The sequence below is a fragment of the Prinia subflava genome, chromosome 1 (assembly GCF_021018805.1).
Source record: "Prinia subflava isolate CZ2003 ecotype Zambia chromosome 1, Cam_Psub_1.2, whole genome shotgun sequence".
In the NCBI taxonomy this organism is placed as follows: Eukaryota; Metazoa; Chordata; class Aves; order Passeriformes; family Cisticolidae; genus Prinia; species Prinia subflava.
Window position 1 is genome coordinate 109,750,591 of NC_086247.1, and position 19,670 is coordinate 109,770,260.

General features: G+C 41.1%; 1 protein-coding gene across 6 annotated transcripts; it reads left to right on the plus strand.

Annotated features, from left to right (window-relative positions):
- The first annotated feature begins 423 nt into the window (after positions 1-423).
- On the plus strand, positions 424-10,648 carry CCR4 (C-C motif chemokine receptor 4). 6 transcript variants are annotated; one of them, XM_063407451.1, is made up of 5 exons: positions 424-4,091; positions 4,177-4,306; positions 5,018-5,078; positions 7,459-7,579; positions 8,810-10,648. In XM_063407451.1, exon 5 carries the CDS (start codon positions 8,826-8,828, stop codon positions 9,900-9,902), a length of 1,077 nt encoding a protein of 358 aa, XP_063263521.1. In that variant the 5' UTR covers positions 424-4,091; positions 4,177-4,306; positions 5,018-5,078; positions 7,459-7,579; positions 8,810-8,825; the 3' UTR covers positions 9,903-10,648. The 6 variants fall into 6 exon arrangements, with proteins under 6 accessions (XP_063263521.1, XP_063263541.1, XP_063263551.1 ...); XM_063407471.1 differs by having other exon boundaries at positions 4,236-4,306; XM_063407481.1 differs by having other exon boundaries at positions 424-1,213; positions 3,888-4,306.
- The last annotated feature ends 9,022 nt before the right edge of the window (positions 10,649-19,670 follow it).

Below are 19,670 nucleotides of genomic sequence, written 5' to 3' on the forward strand. Positions count from 1 at the left end.
GTCCCATCAGGTAATGTCTTTCCTCTGTAGTTATAGCCCAAGCGTGATGCATATTTGTCAAAGGGCATTAACAACCACTTCTAAAAAAGCCCCTGAATTAAGTATTTTCTGTATTAAGAACATACCTAGTCCTGCTCAAAGTTCCACTGTTTGCCCTTCAGTTTCTTAACTCTGTAGGACCTCGAAACACTAATGAAAATCTGTGTCATCCAGAGTTATTATTTTGAAATTCAAGTTCAATAATCAAAGCAAAAACTGAGAACAATTTCTAACTATTAAAAATTGGTTTCTGACACTTCACCACATACATATAGTTTCTGTTGAAGTTAGCAATAATTCTGCTGCCACTTGTAAGCAGAATTTCCTACTTTACTTGGTAGCCACCATAAGAGCTCTGTTTTCACCATACACACCCAAACCTCAAGATCTGTGTTTTACAGGCCAGTGTTAATGTGCTGTTTTCAATATGGGGAAAAAAAATCCACCAGCTATTCCTGTCTGATTTTGCTTGTTTCGTTAATATGCAACACAAAAATGTTAATATACTGAATTTTTCATTCCTCTCTCTAAAGAAATACTGTGAAATAACTCCCATTGAACATGAGGAAAATGGTTTGTTTTCGATGAACAATTTGCATTTACCACATTTCTAACCATGATATTTCAATCAGGAGGATGAAACACATGAACTTTGTTTCACTGCAGGCAGAGTTTAGTGGATGGGCTAGAGAATGCAAGCAAGGGCTCTGGCACTGCTGTTTCACTGTACAGGGGATGTAATCCACTTTCCAGCTGCAGCTGTCGCTGGAACAGTCTGTTTCCCTCCCCACCCAGATTTGAAGTCTCCGATAAATTGCATGCATTTGTCACTGCTCCATCTCCAGCTGGAGCACCACAGTTCCTCAATACATAGGTCCAATACGCCGGGACAATGCAGGCAGCTGAGAAGCTGCATTTCTCCCGTGAGGAATTCGCGTTTAGCCCACAAATTTCTACATTAAAATTGCCGCCAGCGCCACCGAGAGGCACAGAACTGCCAGCAGAGATGGCGGCGGCCCGTGCGTGCAGGGCTCGTCGGAGGACACCACAAAGCTGAGGAGGCAGAGCGCGATGGCTGCACGCACCTGGGACGAGACCGTTCCTCCGGTGTCGCACACCAGCTGCTGTTCCCGTGAGGAATCTCCTGTGCCCGCAGCAGGACGGCTCCGTACAGGTGAGAGCTGCTTCAAAGCCTCAGCTGCTGCTGCTTCGATCGTTTTTCCAGTCTCCAACCAGGCAGGAGCGGATCAGAAGGAAATGGTAACTCTGAAGCTCACCTGGAGCAGGATGTGGAACCATCTTTGTCCACAGGCAATTGCTGAGCAACACGGATCCCAGTTTGGCCATAGCTGGAGCACAAGGCAGTGGGAACATTTCCCACTGGAAGGGCCTCAGCCCTGTGCTAATGCCTGTGACCAGCCAGGGCTGGGGAACGGGGTCAGCGTGCCCAGGAATTGCTTCTTCAGCACTTCCCAGAGATGTCATGCTAGGCCTTCTGGTACAGATGGAGGACCTTCACCTCACACCTTCCTTGCCCTGGAAGGATTGTGTCTGAGGAGCCTCGAACCTGGGTTTGCCTCTTTTGGGAATGCCAGTAATAGAGCTGACATTCTCTAAGCCCTAAGGGGCTCCAGAGCCCCTCTGCAGCTACTCTCTGCTTTATTGTAGTCTCCTTCCCACTTGTACTCCTGTCTTAGAAAATAGGTATCCTCATATTGTGATCAGCTTCTCTGGGTTTTTTTTTTGTTTTGGTTTTGTTTTTGTGGTTTTTGTTTTGTTTTGGTTTCGTTTTGGGTTGTTTTTTGTTTGTTTGTTGGGTTTTTTTGATGTTTGGGAGGGTTTTTGTTTTGTTTTGTTGTTTTGTTTCTTTTTTTTCCCCAAGAGAGCCCTCATTTGAATCATTAAGAAGTCTTACCTTCACTTGGTCTCTTGTTCAGTTCCTTCTCCTTAGTCTGATTGCTGAGCCTCGCTCTCCAGATCCTCCTGGTAGTTCAGGTTTCAGGAGGCTACAGTGAAGGGATGGACAAAATTCAAGTTACAGTAAAAACAACACAGAATGCCCAGGCCAGGGTTTACAGTTCCAGTCAGATTCAGAAGGTGCAGCTGTAGACAATGCACAAGGCCAACATCACCTGGAGCCAAATATTTCCAGAGTCACCACACCCTCTCACTATCCCTGTAATCACCCTTGCTCGCACAGGACCCTCTGCCCCAAGCTCACTCCATCATTCCTTCTACCCGTCTTCAGTGTCAGTGCTTTCTTTGCATTTCCACCAGAAGGTGGCATTATTAAACTCCACTGAAAGTCACTCATGGTTAAAGCATGGGCACCCCAGTCAGCCAAGTGGAGCCACTGATGAGCAAGTAGAGTGTGAAAAATATGTTTATGAAGAGTAAGAAAAAATTAATCACTACATTGTGCTGATGGAAGAAACATCAATTTCTCTGAGGTTTTATTTATTTGCTTGTGAGCAAATGGAAGTCTGTGGATGTAAAATTAACTACAGGCAGTTTCACCAAGAATTCACAAAGCACATCAGAATATCCTGTGAATCACAAAGATGACAGAGATGCTCCAATGAAACCCTTTTTTTGTGCCTGTCACAGTTTTATTTTGGTGTCCTGAGTGGTTTCCCTTGCTACCAAAATGAACTGAATATTGTATAAGTTGGCTGAACAGCCCTTGCAGTGAAACAGCTTTTCCATGCCTGGGCCTTAGCAAACATGAAAAGATTAGTAATAGGTAAGATCGAGTGTTAGTTCTTTCTCACTCTTGATCTCTGCAAAAACTTTAGTTTTTTTAACTAGCCTCCTTTATATTACGTCTGCCATGGGAGGAACATGCCAGGAGAGACTTTGAAGATGTAGGTGTTTAGGATAAGGCCAGTCATGTAATAAACTTTTAAAGGCAACCAGCAACTGAAGTGTTGGAGACTTGGGGGCACCAACACAATGCACACAGAACACAAAGCCTTTACACCACATTGCCATCCTTCCTCTCTATCTAAACTCATCACAATAAACAACAAACAAAGTGGCCTGAGAACGCTTCTGCTATTCCCCACTGCCATGCATATTTATTTTTTTCTTTAGAAAGACCAGCCTTTAATAGGACCTCATAGTGATGATTAGGTGATGGCTGGGGTATTTAGGAAAAAAAAAAATAAATCTCAGGTATCAACTGCCCCTCAGAGTAAAAACAGCCCAATTTCGTTACCTACCTGTAAACAGCTTGGTAATATTTAACAGATCACTGAACATGACCAAGAAAGCTCCCTGCTGTGCCATTTCACATTTAGAGAAGAATAAAACTCATGTTTTTTGTATCAGTAATATTTATTTTAGGTAAAATTCAGCATACAAAATGTCTATTTCTGTCATGTTTGATGTGAGAAGTTTCAGGTTGTTTTTTTTTGTTGTTGTTTTTTTTTTTGTTTGTTTGTTTGGTTTTTTTTGTTGTGTGTGAGTTGTTCTGTCTATAGCAGCTTTGCAAGCACAGCATGTAGAAAGAAAGCAAATTAGGCTAAGGAAAAGGATGACTGACAACATTCACAGGATCACCAGTGGATACAAACAGTAGAATGCACAGGGCTGGTTCACTGAAAGAAGAAAAGATGAGGGGAATTGCAGCTTAGCATTGAACAAGGAAAAGTTTGTTTTGGCTTAAATCATTTCCTTGTCAGCACAAACAGCTATCTTAGCCAAAGGGGATTCATGCATTCAAAAAGATGGAAGCAAATTGTGAGTGAATCACCTGAGAAACAACAACAGTGGTTGTTCCTAAAACTACAAAATTATTCACTTCCTTTTTTAAGTTCTCTCTCAGATTGCTCTCAGTTTTGCTGCAGGAAATTTGGAATGCACTAAAAACTACAAAGAAAGGAACTGTACATGAACGGGTAGCACAAACACTGCTGACAAGAAAGGATGAGAGCTACAGATGTGCAAACTGTGATCCAAATTCACCTGACTTGCAAAAGAAGAACCCCAGAAGGCCAGACCATGCATGAAGGAGCCGGCCACCTAAGGGAGAGGATGGTTTGAAGAGAAAGGTAAATGTTTGTCCATCTGTGACTTTGGCAGCCTGCATCCTGTGCTAATCCACACAATCAGTCAAAATACTAATTCTTGCAATAGTTGTCCCTTTTTATTTACTGTCATCTGCTTCCCTTGTGGGCCGGCCTCTGCCAAATGAGGACTTGTCTGAACCACCTGTCCCTGGCCGGCACTGAGATCAGAGAGAGTGGATGGTGCACTGGCATGAGTGGTAAGTGTCTCACAACCTACTTGGTGGGTTAGGTAAATGTCTATCTCCATTCCTTCCTTGGGCAGGACTCCTATGCCTCTTGTAAAATGGCAAATTAATGGTAAGACTTCCCAAAAAGATGGGAGTGGCTGAGATAATATTTTGGTGAGAAGTAAAGTTTTCTATGGTATGGGACTGTTCCACATTTTGCTTTTATTAAGTTCCTTCTTGTTGCATTTAACGTGTGTGTCCCCCCCCCGCCTTCCCCCCCATCCCATATAAAAGGTGAATCTCCTTCCAGTCAGGCCACTCAGGTGTGGTCCACCCCTGAGCACTCATGATTTATTGGTCAGTGCCACATATCCTGTTACCATTTAGTAAAGAGGTAAAATGACCTTTTCTTCCTTCAAAACCTTTAGTTTTACAGCAACATCACTGAAAACGCTTCCTCCTTTCCCTGTAATCTTGCCACCTCCTGCCATTCTCCTTTTCTTAGTCTCTGCCAGGTTGTCCATGAAGCAGCTGAAAAAAACAGGCTGCCATGTGTTACAGGGGGACCTTGGAGCCCTCAGAACTCCCCTACTGGAGCCTGCAGCTATACTCAATCCCTTCCACTCTTCTTTCTCTCCAAGCGATTGCAGGACCTGTATTCACAACACCTTTCCTCTATTTTCTGCATGGTCTCATTTGCTCAGAGATTCTTTTTTTTTTTTTTTCCTGTTTTCTCTCCAGGGAAAGAAGCCTTTCTTGCAGGTTCTCCCAGGGACTCTGTTCATTGATAAGCCATCAGAAGGTATTTTGGGATTCATTCACATCCTCTTGATTTTCACAAACTGGCAGGTATGTTTTTTAACCTTCATTTTTCTGGCATTCACACATTGCAAGTTTTCAGCATCTGTAGCTGCAAGCATTTTTCTCTTTTTTGTGGCTGAGCATTCCTCTTTCTGCAGAAACACTCTAGCTCAGTCTCCTTACAAAGACAGCCTTTCCCATTCGGCGATTTAGCATGAAGTGAGTTGGTATTAGGGCAGGTGCATTTGCCACCCGAAAGCCTTCCAAAGAAGGACTGGGCAAAAGGCACTGTGCCAAGTAGGTGCTTTCTTCAGGCTAGTGCCATATGGATCATTCTAAACTGGAATTCACATGGCTGCAGACCTTTCCCCTGTTTACAGTATGCCTGAAAGATCAGAAACATATCTGAAGTGTGGCCTGTGTGCTAAGGACAGGTCTTGAAAGACTGTTGATGATGGTCAACACATCTCACAAAATGTTGCTGCTGATGGGAAGTAATTCCTTAACTGAACAGGGTTCTTACATTTCGAAGAGATTTAATATCTGGATTCAGTTCTTTTCACCTCTTCATCTGGAAGTCAAGAATAATCATCACTGATGAAATTCAAAAAAGATGCCTAGTCTGATAGAGCTGAAAATAATGAGTGGGACAAGCTAAGCATGCACATGCATGGTGGTTTATTGAAGAGAAAAAAAATTACAGCCAGAATTAAGAACACCAGTGGCTAAGAGAATATTGTAAAGAGCAAGAAGTGGTTTTTTTCCTGAAAAGCATGTACTCAAAGAAAGATTTTCTGTTACTGTGGCTGAAGAGCTGAACTTGTGACTCTAGTGCAACAACATGTCAAAGAAGAGATTATTGAGGTCCTTACAGAGACAAAAGAATAACAAGAGGAACAGCGTCTGGTTTCTGTGAGCAGAGCTGATGAAATGCATACAACAGTGTTGTCTGCTTATCTGATGTCCACATCCTTTAAGGACTGCTAGTAAACTGAAGAGAAAATCTATGTGATCTGAAGAGCAATTAAGTGTACTGCAGGAACATCTCCCGGAGACTGATTTAAAATCTCTACTGACTCAGCTTGTGAAAGATGACTGACAAGGTCCTTCCTACACAGCTGTTTTACTCTGGCAAAACCTGAAACCAGTAGACCCTACATCTCATGCTGTCTTCACTTCAAGCTTTTCAGCCAAACATAAGTTATTGGGCAGTGTAACAGTGTCAGAGGCATAGGAGATAGCAGCAAATAGCATAACTGAACAAAAGCTATGCCTGTGTCTGGAATAACACCAGAGAACAAACAAGAAAACGTATAATCTCTTATGGACAGAGATGTCTAATTCTTCCTACTCTCACTACCATCTTCTGTAGATTTCTTGTTTCTGCTTCTTGTTGTGTCTTTTCAGTTTATGCTGATCACAAGAAAGCAGTTCCCATGTTGAGAAATGGCTTGTACTTCTGCTTGGCTGGCCTTTTCTGGAAAACAGAGACCAGCACCTGCCAGCTGCCAGCACAGCTGTTCTGTTAGCAGGACTCACAATCCTCCTGCTTGACTACCAGATGTCCTCTGAGCCCTCTTCTCCCTTCTCAGGATGCCCCAAAAGAGATACAAAGCTCATCTCACTCTCAAGAGAAATTCACAGAAGCTGCTGAGCTTCCTGCTGTGACAGAGAGCCACAGTAAACCTCAGCACCTCGCACACTCTGCCCTTAGATCACACAGGCGTGCGCAAATCCTCCTTCTTACTCAGTATTTTGACCACTGCTAAATTTTGTGCCGGTCAGAGGCAGGAGGTATATTTGCTGTATATAAAAACCGTGACAGAAAACATCAAGCAAAAAGGTAGTGTGAATTAACATGCCTTCATTTCTTTTTTTTAGTAAGATAAGTAGGAGTTAGGAAGATCAAACAACAGTGATTAAAAGGAGCCTTCCTTACACTAAATCCATACAGCTTTTTTCTTCTAAAATTACATAATGCAACTTGCAATATTAGTTATCTGTCAGAGAAGGACTAGACACACTTCCCACACACCTACCAAGTGCCTGCCTCATCTCTGCTCACTACAGATGATTCTTTGATTTTTTTTCTGAGATTAAGAAAAGAACAACGTTTCAGTTGAATGAGAGCTGAGCGACATCTATGCTTAGTGACATCAGTTTTAATGCTTGTTGGATGAGATGAAACTGCTTTAACTACGTAATCAGTCTCCCAGTGGAAACTGTGGGTTTTTTTAACATTATAAGATGTGTTTAATTCTATTTCTGACTTAAAGGTACTATCTCTGATGAGCACCAAGGAGAGTAGTTATGATACAATCTAAGGAAGTCAAAGCTTCCGCTAAGAGACACAGCTAGCGAGTGATATCTGCTTTTCACAGCTGGATACCACTGTGTGGGTAGCACCTCACTGGCAGAGCTACCTGAAGAGATGCAAGTGATTCTGCACCCTTAGAGCAAAGAATCTTCTTCACATCATCTGAAGAGAAAGGAGGAGAAAAGGTAAAATTCATAAAATGCTATTGCTTAAATACTTGTCTATCATGTAACTCACGATATGTGTGAATGTAATTCTTTACCATTTACCTTTTATAGCTGCTCAGATAATTTTTTCAGGCAGTTTTAAGAATCCTTGCATCATCAGAAGTGGGTGTATTCTGTGAGCATATGTTTCTAAGTATTCAAATATATTCTGCTGAACCTAGATTAGATTCAGGTATGTCTGGGTGCAGTTGCTGACAAGCTGTCATTTCTACACCATCGGTGTCCAACAGTTCTGTCCTTGTGACTTATAAATCAGACTAAATTCCTCTCTGTGTAGAATGGAACAGAACTGTAGGCTGGAAAGGGACTACACACAGTAGGTCTCAGATTAATGATAGTCAATGTTTGCTGGTATGTAGCAGCAACACAGGGCAAAGACAAGTAAAGCAAAGAAACTCACTTCTCTTCTGCTTTCTATTCATAAAATGAAGACAAAGGGGAAGAACATAGCTCAGAGTTCTGATATGTTAGGTTAAAAAATGCTTCTTGCAATGTGACTAGCACACAAGTAAGAACAGAACTCAGACTTGAATTTCTGGTATGTTAGGCTCAAAGAATGATGCTGTGATGTGAATAACAGACAGACTCATAAGTCACCAATATATTTGCCCTGTGTCCAAGTGACATCACTTAAAACTCTGTATCTGCCTATTAGAAAACAATATAGAGGAAGATGACAGATTCCTGTTACTCATTTAGCCACTGAAAGTAAGCACTTACTGAAAGCTCATGACAGCTTTAAGTAAATGTAATTTCATAAGAAAAGTCTGATGCATGTTTATTACTGTCTTCTTATGGTGGGTGACATATGCCTGATGGGAAAGGTGGGTGAGAGTAATTCTGAACTGCTATGAACAATGAGTTTGCTTTTTACGTTGCTCTACATGGAACTTAACTGTCTGATTTGATAGCTGTGGCCCACATCTTTCATACCCATTTGCTTTCCTGTCATCCATTTGAACATCCCTTTGTGCCTGACATGCAAGCTGCACAGTGCTGCAAGGACTAAGCACATGCATGCTAAGGACAGTGCCTTGTTCAAGTGTGCACATGCCTCTGTGCCATAATGCTTACATAATGTCTGAGAAGCTGCAGTGAGTCAGTCACTTGTGATTCAGGTTTGTGGAGTAACCATTTGGCCTTGATGCACTGAAAGTCACTGACATTTTTATATTCTTCCCTTCTCAGAACTGGGGGAAAAAACATGAGTCCTTCAAGTACAGAGTCCCTTGAAGTTGAACACTCAACCTTTTATGAGTATTACGATACTTATTACGATGCTCCAAAGCCATGCAGTAAAGAAGGCGTCAGGAGGTTTGCAGCCTCTTTCCTACCTGTTCTGTATTCCCTGGTATTCCTGGTCGGGCTCGCTGGAAACATTCTGGTCATCGTGGTCCTCTTCAAATACAAGAGGCTGAAGAGCATGACCGATGTGTACCTGCTAAACCTCGCCATCTCAGATTTGCTCTTCGTTTTATCCTTGCCATTCTGGTCTTATTTCACACTAGACCAATGGGTTTTTGGAACTCCCTGGTGTAAAATCATTTCGTGGATGTATCTGGTTGGGTTTTACAGTGGGATATTTTTTATTATGCTTATGAGCATAGATAGATACCTGGCAATTGTTCGCGCAGTGTTTTCCTTGAAAGCAAGGACTGCCTTCCATGGCTTGATTACCAGCCTTGTTGTATGGCTAGTAGCTCTTTCAGCTTCAGTCCCTGAGCTTGTATTTAGAGAGTCTTTTAATGAACAAAATTATACTACCTGCAAGCCCAGATTTCCAGGCAATATCACAACATGGAAGCTTTTTTCCACTTTGGAAGTCAACATTTTAGGGCTCCTAATCCCTTTTATAATTATGACATTTTGCTACTCCATGATCATTAAAACATTAGTTCACTGTAGAAATGACAAAAAGAATAAGGCTGTGAAGATGATTTTTGTTGTCATGATTGTGTTTTTCTTTTTTTGGACCCCCTACAACATTGTTATTTTCTTGCAACTGCTGGAATTTATGGGAGTCATTAAAAACTGTCAAATGAGCAGGAGTTTGGACTATGCTTTCCAGGTAACAGAAATCCTCGGTCTTTTTCACTGTTGCCTCAATCCAGTCATCTACTTCTTCATGGGGGAGAAGTTTAAGAAGTACCTGAAGATGCTCTTTAAGAACTGGCAGTTACCTGGGTATTTCTGCAAGTGGTGTGGAGTGCACATGACTTACCACACTGAATCTACCAGCTCATTCCACACACAGTCTACAGGCGACCAAGACGCTCTGTAACGCATTTCAGACCAGCCACCAAACTCGGCAGCAAGCAAACTGACAACAGCAGGAACTTTGAAAAGCAGGAACTTGGAAAAGCTAAGCAAATGCAGATACATTTAACAACAAGCTAGTGTTGGATAATTACTTACTTCAGCTTTATTTGTGCCTCTAGATTTTCTGAGTGTTATGACAGAAGGTGTCCCAAATGTGGAACATGGGAGATGGACATGCAAGGTTTCTCTGCTGTGATTACAAATCACTGCTTAGCTCTGTGCAAAGCACTGCACTGCGTGGCTTCTTTTTTCACCAGCATCAGTACATTGGCCTGCACGGAGGGGCACAGGTGAGACACCACCTTGGCATCAGCAGATGCACTTGGAAAACATATTCATGTATTCAAGAAGGATGATTATAACCATATTTTTTTTTATTCTGCACTTGGTCTGTGTAGGACTTGTTCACTTGTGACTCTTAGGTAGCTATTAGCAGTACCTGCTACTTTTAAATGTTTCATTTCAGGGAGGATGATATACACCCTGTCTTAGAGAAAAAGGATGAAATCTATTCTCTATGTGCACGAAGACACAAAGCAAAGCCATAACTTTTCATTGTAGGTGCATTTTCTCTCAGATTGACATATATGCCTATATGTTGATGTATATATATAGGCATTTTGAATCACTTTATCACTGTAATTCAGGATAACAATTCTGTATTTGAATTAATATAGAAAATGTTTTGAATATTTTTGAATAAAAGTGTTTAAAAAGCTTATTTTCCAGCATGTGTGAATAAATTGGAAGCATCTTGGTTATACGTATGTATTTTAAAATGTATGCCCTTTCTTCCAAAAGTGCTTAACCCCAAGACTCAATTTTCATTCATTGGAGATGTATCTGGCAAAACAAAAGAAAGTAAAAACACAGATTGTGTAGAAAAGGGTCTCTCATAACTTAGAAACCACACATAGAATCATTGCATTTGATAACAGCAAAATGCGAAGTGTGATACCCCAGTAGCCGCTCACAGGCTATTAATTACTCAGAGATCTGTAACAGGAAGGAAACTCACACTGCAGTGTTTAGATTTTGGCACAACAAATATTTTAAAAGAGGCAAAAATATCAGTAATATGGTGGCAGACAAATTAAGAGTTGAAAAATATGTATTAGAAGATATTTCTGGTGTGTCACTTTGCCGGACAACAACAATTCAGATTATTGAGTATAAACCAGATGGATTATTTTCTTACACTGTCAAAAATGAGGTGCCTGCTCAGCATTCAGCCAAGGCTGCAAAGAGCAAACAAGGCATTAAAATACATCAGGAAAGCGCTGAAGAAGAAATGTAAAAATACTGTAGTATTTTGAATATATTGAACTTATGACTCTAAATGAGAGAAATAAGTGGAAGCTCATCTCCATGTGTCCTCTCTCATGATACAACACTGAAAATGAAATGCAGTACACTTAAATCTCACACACATATGTATCCATTATGTGATAAATGCCAATAACTCGCTTTTTGAAATTTATGAAAATTTAATAAAGAATAAAAATTGGTTACAAAAAAAATTAATACAATAATAAAAGTTTAAAAAGTTTTCAGAGACAGGACAAATAATGAGACAATAAGAGCAAAGAAAGGTAGCCCGGGACTACGTTCCCCCCTCCCTCCCAGGCAAAGGCTGTGAAGGAGAAGGGCCCCGTTAGAGAGAAGCATCTCTATTTTTGAGGACAAACTTTAATGATTATGCATACTTTATCTAAGAAAAGCCCGTTTGCCAAAAGCCTTTTGCAAAACCCCTGGCGTCCTGGAGTCTGGCTTAACCAGGTAGCTTTGTGGATTCAAGGAAATATGCATGGTCTGGATTGGCCAGGGTGGTTTTGAGGAGATATGCATCTTTCCCTCTGAAACATCCAAGAGGGGTTTTTAGTCTGGCTTGTTGTAATTGTTCTCTCTGTGTAGAAACCTCCGGGTTATCTTCTCTTTGCTCTTGAGCTAAGGACAATACCTTACACACAATTCTTACTTAGATTCAATGTTAAAAACTACATTTACTATATTATTTAAAATGTTAATATTGCATAACTTTTCTACCTAGCATATTACATATAGTAAATATCTGCGTAGAGCCACACACACAATATGCCTTTTTCACACATTATAATTATGGGAATCCACTACCATTTGCAGTTTGCTGAGAATGATGAGCAAGGATCTGCATTAATGCAGATAATAATAACAACTGTGGAAGGCCTTACTTGAAGTAAGAAAGAGCCTTTATTTCCAAGAAAAAGACTGTAAATTCTTACTACTCAAAACCTTAGAAGCCACTGCATAAATCACTTGGGAAAAACTGATAGAAAGAGTGGGTTATGCCATCCATCACCTTTTTTGAAAAGGAAAAGGAAGACAAATTTCAAGAGTGAGGTGCTTCAAATTCTCCCAGATGTCAGTGAAGCCACCATAATATCCCAAGGGGTTACGGCACATCACCCTCACAGATGTTCACGCTGATAGCAGAGGCACTGTGAACTGCTGAGCTGAGCACCTGTCTGGTGCACAGACTAACCTGGAAGCCAGACAGCTTCCACTGCAGCTTCTTTTTTCTTTGTCCTGCTCTGTGATCCCTCTAGTCAGCAAGAATGGCCCTTGCTTCCCAGAGTAAGGGAAAGGCTGCCTGTGCTGGCCTGGCAAAAATGACAGTCAACAAGGAACAAGCAAGCTGTAGGTTCTTGACAGCTGTCCTGTAAGAGATGCCGAGGGTGAAGTGTGGTATCAGGGGATGGCTTGCAGGCTGGTCCAGGTCTGGGCAAACTCTGTGGTGAGCGAGGATGGTCACGTGTGGGATTAACGGGGTGCACCCAGTGGCCATGCAGCAATGCCACAAACAGAGGCAGTGTAGAGCCCCTCTCCCCCACAAAACTCAGATGTGCCTCATGTCACTGCTCGGCTTTGTGCCCCACGGCCTGTGCACATTTCCCTTGGTGCAGAGGGTGCTTGGTGCAGCCAGAACTCCTCCCAAGTGCATGTTGTCTTGTTTCTCTGTGCCAAATAGCCTCTTCCAGTTCTCCTAGTAATATTCACACCTGCTCAACGCGTGTGCTGGACGAGCAACTGAGCTCAAAGTTGTGCAGCTGAAAGTCTGAGCAGCTTTGCTGCGTTGGGTGCAAAGGGGAGTTCATGTTAAATTGATGGGTTCAGGAATTCAGGTCCTGGGGCTGGAGATCACTGAACATGGGTGGCCTCTGTCGACCTGAACAAGCCCCGCTCCCCCATGCACCAAGCTGCAGCAGACAATGCCCCTCCTCTTTTGAGAGTGAGCTTAGAAATCTGCTGATGAGAAAGGATGAGATAATAGTACTAATACAGACAAAAATAAAGCAGGGATTTTCAAAATGTCACTTGACAAAGGTGTTATTTTAGCTGAACAAGAGTTGCCAGCAATGAAGAATGTACTTACGAACCCACTGAACCGTGAAAGAGAATGGATAGACATTTGAGTGAAGCAAAGCTGACTCATTCTTAAAGGCACATTTTTACATCAAAGTTCCTCAGAAGGCCACCCTGCATCCTCTCTTAAGTTATGCTAAGCAGCCACAGTAAGGTAGATGAAGAGGGAAATCAGCTAATTAGATTAAATGCAAATAATGGTGAAAAGATAACAAGTGTATTGGTTTTCATAGCGTGCTTAGGCCATTACAGTCACTCCCTAAACAAAAAGCTGAATTCCACATTTACTCTGGAGGACAGCTTTACCCCTTTTAATCGTGCAGAAGCAGCATAGTGGCCAGCAGCCTGCTCCCAGTCAATCTTCTCCTCTCAGTCTTAGAGCCAGTGAGGAATTGCAATTCTCCTTCCTAGACTGCAAACTGCTTGTCACTGTCCCAGCTCTGCACACCTGCACTGAAGGGGAGTACAGTTCCACAGGCACCACAGTGCTCCTCTGTTACCAGGATGTTCCTAAACTGCCAGCAGGGATCTACATCACAGATTTTCCTTCAAGAGCTCTTAATTCTTTGCAGTTTTATCCAAAATCTCTCTCTTAACACAACCAGAGACCAACTGCATCACATCCTGCCTCTTATGTCAACAACTCCATCTGATTTGATTTTCATTTAGAAATCAAAGTCCATTTATAATGCCAATCAAAATAATCATTAAAATAGTGCTTAAGGCAATGCCTACTGAAAGTTCAACTTTGCTACTCCAGTCATGAAAGGAGGAGACTGGAAATGATACAATAGTGGTGAGATTTGTAGCATTTGTGTAACTGATAAGACCATTCAAATGAGGAGTGGTGGTTGTATCTGCAATCATCTTACTGTGACACAGCAATGATATACCCAAGTGACAATGGCAGTCATGGAGAAATCACTCCTAAAGCAGTGAGCCCTACCACTGAGGAGACACCAAGTTAGAAGCTCCCAGGAGGAGTTTCTTTCTCACAGTCATCACAGCAGCAACATCCATCACAAAAACTAACAAAATCCCATCTTATGGGACAGTCATTGAGGCAAAGACACTTCTTACAGAAATGAAGCTCAAAAATAAAGAAGCTCTTTATCTGTTCCAGGCCAACAAAATCAAGTCCTCCATGTTAATGCAGCCCAAATACATGACTGATCAATGGATCACACTCCTTTAGTTTTTGTACTAGGTTGGGGTTTTTTTGTGGGTTTTTTTGTGGGTTTTTTTTTTTTTTTATGTTTTATTTTTCAAGTCATCTTTGAAGGGTTGAAGCTTCTCTGGGTTTTAATTTCTTGTTTAGAAACAAGTAACAGAACAAATCCAGTATAAGTAGCTCTGTAACTGCATAATGCAAGCCCTTTGTAAATTCAAGTGTTGCAAAACAAAACTACTAAGGCACCAAGAATTTTTTAAAAGATGTTTGATTGCTTGCACTTAACAACAATGGCAAGTAATCAGGAATCTGATCTGCAAGAATCTGATCTTTTTCCAGATATGAAACATTCATAAAAAGTACTCTTGCTGATGCTAGCAACATGTAGGACAACAGAGACTGAATGAAGATTGACATTACTAAATGCAGTCTTCTCAAGAGAGACTAGTGACAGTCAATCAGCCTTTTCCAAGAAGGTCCAAGCAGCCAAGTTCAGGAAGAGACTTTTGTACCTGGGACAGTGATTAGAACAATGGGTGGACATCCCTGCATGAAAAGCATATTTGTCTCTTTTGCACAGGAACTTTGCACTCCTTAAAGAATCTCCACAGAAGTCCTGTGGTTTGGGCAAGACAATGGAAGAGAGGGGCCCTCCCTAGCATTTAAACTGTCACCATTACTCATAAACAGAGAGAGCAGTACTGGCTCAGTACTGTAGTAGTACACAAAAGCATCTTAATCGAAGTGAGGAAAGACCACAACACATCTCTGTACTTGCTTATAAATGGTAAACTAAAATTTGACCACAGGCAAGACCATGACCGCAGACTGACTTGCCTTTTCTGCTGTCAAAGTATGTGGGAAAGCTGCAAAAAGTGCACAGAAGGAATATAAGGATGGATTTTGCTGTTGCTTATGCCCTTTCTGCTCACTCACTAGCACTGGGAATGGAAAGAAAATATACCTGGTTGATAGCAGGGAGCAATGACGTGTCCTGCAGGCCCTGCAGACAAACAGCACTGAGAAGCTGCGGGGAACAGGTCTGCCCTTGCTCTCAAGAATCTTGTTTACGTTTTCTAGAACAGCGAAACCCATAGTATGAGGTGTCACACAAAACTCTGCAGTCCTACAGAGAAGGGGCTGAAGAGTTTACAAAAGGAAAGATTCTGGCTGTTTTCTCCTCAGTTCTGCTTTACCAGCCTGTCCTTGCATAATACAGGCCACTACTTGCTTCCTTTCCTCAGAAACATTAGGGAACCTCCAAAATCTCCCACGGGAGGTTGGTGCCTGTCTGCTGCTGCTCTGGATTTTTTGCACGAACCTCACACACCACCACCTCATCTCCACAGTCACATGGAGTCAATCCATTCACCTCCTCGCTCGCTTAAGATCCCATTCTCTGCACACAGTGGTCACACAGTGCCTGTCTCGTCACGACACCGCAGTTTTGCTTTTGACAAGGCAGTTTCATGAAGATGTCCCTGCTGATTGCACAGAAGTTTGACCAGATGACCTTTAAAGGTCCCTTTCAACTCACTTCCAAACACTTCTATGATTCTATGAAAATATGGAAAAGGCGAATCTTTGACAGCAGGTGCGTTGGCTAATTATAAAGACTTTTTAGCCTAAAATTTCCTCTGTTTTTTCATTTCATCTCCACATTAAAGCTATTTTGGAGTAAGCCAAGCCTTTTTGTCAACATTACTGCAATAAAGTATTTAATTTATTCTGCTCTGAATTCTTATTACAATTTTTTTCTGATGGGGGACATAATTTCAGAAGTCCTCATGTAACCAAAAATTGTAGAAAAAATTCAAGTATTTGTCTTATTTAACACACTTAAGCAGCTTAAATAGAATAAATCTACCACATTGCTCAATAACTAGCTTATTACTAGCTTATTATTCCTATATCCATAGGAATATACCAGAATTTAGGAAAAAAGCTAGCATTATAAGCAAAATTTCAGTGAAGTGATGAGCACTGAAGACTATTGGACAAAAATGGGAATATTTTTCCTATTTTTTTTGATCTACTGCCTATGGTGTAAAAGACTACAGCATTTTATAAACTCTATCAACATGAAACTATGTCAATAAAATTTAAACAATCAAAGATCATTATTAGCATTTATGAAAGGTCAATTCTTAAGTGACAACTACAGTTTGCATCAGAGACTGAGAAAGCAACGTTAGTACCAGATACACAAGGTCCTGCCAAATTTTAATTTGCATGTTGTTTTTGTTTCAAATTCCAGAAATGGGTTTGCACAGAGGCAGAGCAACTATTAATAGTTTCAGAAACAGAGGGGAAGAAAAAAACCCACCTTTTCTCTAAGGTAATTCACAATGAAAACCTCAGTCATAATATGACACAACTGAATGTGACCTGAATTTTCAGGAGAGCACATGCCAAATTCTTCAATTGTCATACCAGCATGATTCAGTAGGTATATAGAGGCTTCCACATTCCTGGAGAAATGTAAAAAAAGCTCTAGAAATGCCAACTAATTGTATAGAGACAGCTGTGGAAGAGCTGATACTGCCCAACAATGGAGCAAATAGGTAGCTAGTATCAATGTTAATTTCAGGGACACCTAAAAAAGTCGGCCATGTTTTCTAGACCTGAGGCCACAAGATTCCACAAAGTTACTACTTTTGTAAAAGCAAAATGAAAGCTGCAAAATTCACTGTAAAAAACCAGTAACACAGTAAAAAAAATAAATGAAAAAAAAAAATCAGTGAGACCCTTCACAGCAAAAGCCACAGCTGCCTGGTCAGAGAATGGTGCGAGACGTGAGTGTACTCCAACAAGAGCAGTGGCTGAGGACCTCGTAGGTGAGACCTCGTACAGACTCAGCAGCCAGGCGTGACATTTGAATGAAAGTGCGTTTCTCCTTTGTGACTGCAAATGAGAGTCCCACACAGACAGACTGTGGTGCACGGGGGCAGAATGTAATTGGCACCGGTTCTATTTGTGCATATAATGGTCATGTTTAGGAAAAACCCCATGTTTTATTAACACCGTCTTACTACATGCCTCCACTGTCTGCTGCACTGGCTTCCTTATCATGGTGGTGCAGACTTTAACCAGGCAGAAGCAACCTAGCCATGCCCATCAGTGCCTCTCTATCTGAGTTAATAGACCCAAACCAGACTGTAGTACCCTTGTCCTATACTTCTCCCTGAAGACAAACAAACAAAATCTGTTGAGGTTCAACCTTTAGCTTTGCAAGGAGTGTCGGTCAATTTGAGTCTTGTATTTGCCACATAGAAATCAAAACTTTGCCCTCCTTAGTAAAACAAGACATTTTGGAGACGAAAAGTACTACAATTATATAGTATTACAGAAACAAAAATCTGTGTATTATCTGCTAGATTTCTTGCTTTGTCTCTAGACATCAAGAACCATGCACTGTCATTTACTCACAGCCCAGAAAGTTTCATCTCCTTGCAAAGAAGATGAAAATAACTTCATAATGCATTATTTTAAACATAAGTCTTCAGTTTCAAGCAATTTCTTCCTGACATTTCTCAGTCAATGTGTGATTGTCCTGAATCACGAAGGTTTGAAGATTAAACCTCTTTTAACTTGCTTGCCCAATTTACTTGAGGTTTTGCCATTTGTAATCAGTAGGGGGTTTCACCAATTTGCATGAACACACTAAAACAGGTAACAGGAAAAAACAAAGAACTTCTCAAGAAAGGACAGGAACATCCTTTCAAAGCCAAACCAGCATCACAATTTTGCATCAACAGGTCTACAGCCTGACAACAAACGAGCAATCTCCAAAATGAGAATACATTGTGAAGCACCAACCAAGGCTGTTGAACAGAGCTTATACTTTTAAATTATTGCACTTGCTGTACTCCAGTTTGCCTTCCAGCATGTGAACTTCAGAGTTTTGGGGTGCTGTTTTTGCAAATTGAGTCATGGCAAACGAGCAGCTGAATCAGCAGTCAAAGCCCAGTCTGTTGTACTGAAAAGAGCTTAAAAGCACTGAAATTCCAGCTCAGCTCTGTACAAATAAAAGACTTCACCTTAAACTTCCAGGTGCTGAAACTCAAAAGGAGATCAGATATGCTCGTCTTCAAAAGATGATACTGGGCTAGAAGGACCTTAGGCAAACTCAGCACCATTATTTTTATATGAAAAAACAAATTTCTATTAAATGAGAAAATGAGAACAAATGAAAAAAAAATGAGCTGAGATCTGTATATTTTTAAAGCCCTCAGCCTCTGAGAAAAAAGAGTTCTTGTGAGCTCTGCCAAATCCTTAACAAACTCAGAGACAGGAGTAACCTTGGGAATCTCTGTATGTTCTTTCACCCACCTTGCAGGACAAGTATAGCATGATTTCCTAATGGTTATGTGTCCAAAGAAGGTTCTTGCTCACCAGCAACCACAGTGAAAGCTAACCAAGCATCATCTAACCTATTGTTTTGTGAACTGAAAATACGTGATGCCTATCAATGACTGACAGAACCAGCATGGTTTCTACCTTGCTCGGATAAAATTAAAGACAAGATGGTGACGAGCAGGTGGAGAGAAAGTATGAGCAGAGATGGAACTGGTGGGCATTCCTCATCTTGCAGTTAGGCACATTTTTATTAGGATTTGGATTCATTTTCCCCACTTTGCATATCCAGCCAGGGGAGCTGAGCCTTTACTACAGTTCATCTGCTTTCTTTCATGTAAAAATTCTCCATTTGTAGTTAAGAAATCTGATAACTACAGAGCTCAGCTTCATTCACCTTTGCCAGTTTAGTGAGATGCAAGGCCACACCCTGTAGCTGGAGGTACCAGAAGGAAATTATTTTCCTTCCCCTCTCCAATGCCAACCTGTTTAGTTTGAAAAGAAAGAAAGGAAAAAAAACCCCAAAAAACCAATAAACAAAAAAACCTAAGGAAAGCAAAACCAACACAAAACCAAAACCAAAAACGAACCCACCCTTTACCCAAAATATTGTTATACCTTCCCCAGTCTTCACTAGGCTTCACATCCAAATCATGTTTTGTAACACTGAATATTCTTTTTTGCTTGTGGCTCCACAGTGCTTAAAGATCCCTAGTTACAGCACTTTCTACTGTATTACAGTAACAGGAGAAACAACTTTCATGCAAGTCAGGTATGCTATTACTGTGATCTCTTTTCAGT

Excerpts from the sequence above, each read along its gene's own strand:
- CCR4 (XM_063407461.1), top strand. The coding sequence starts at position 8,826 with ATGAGTCCTTCAAGTACAGAGTCCCTTGAAGTTGAACACTCAACCTTT.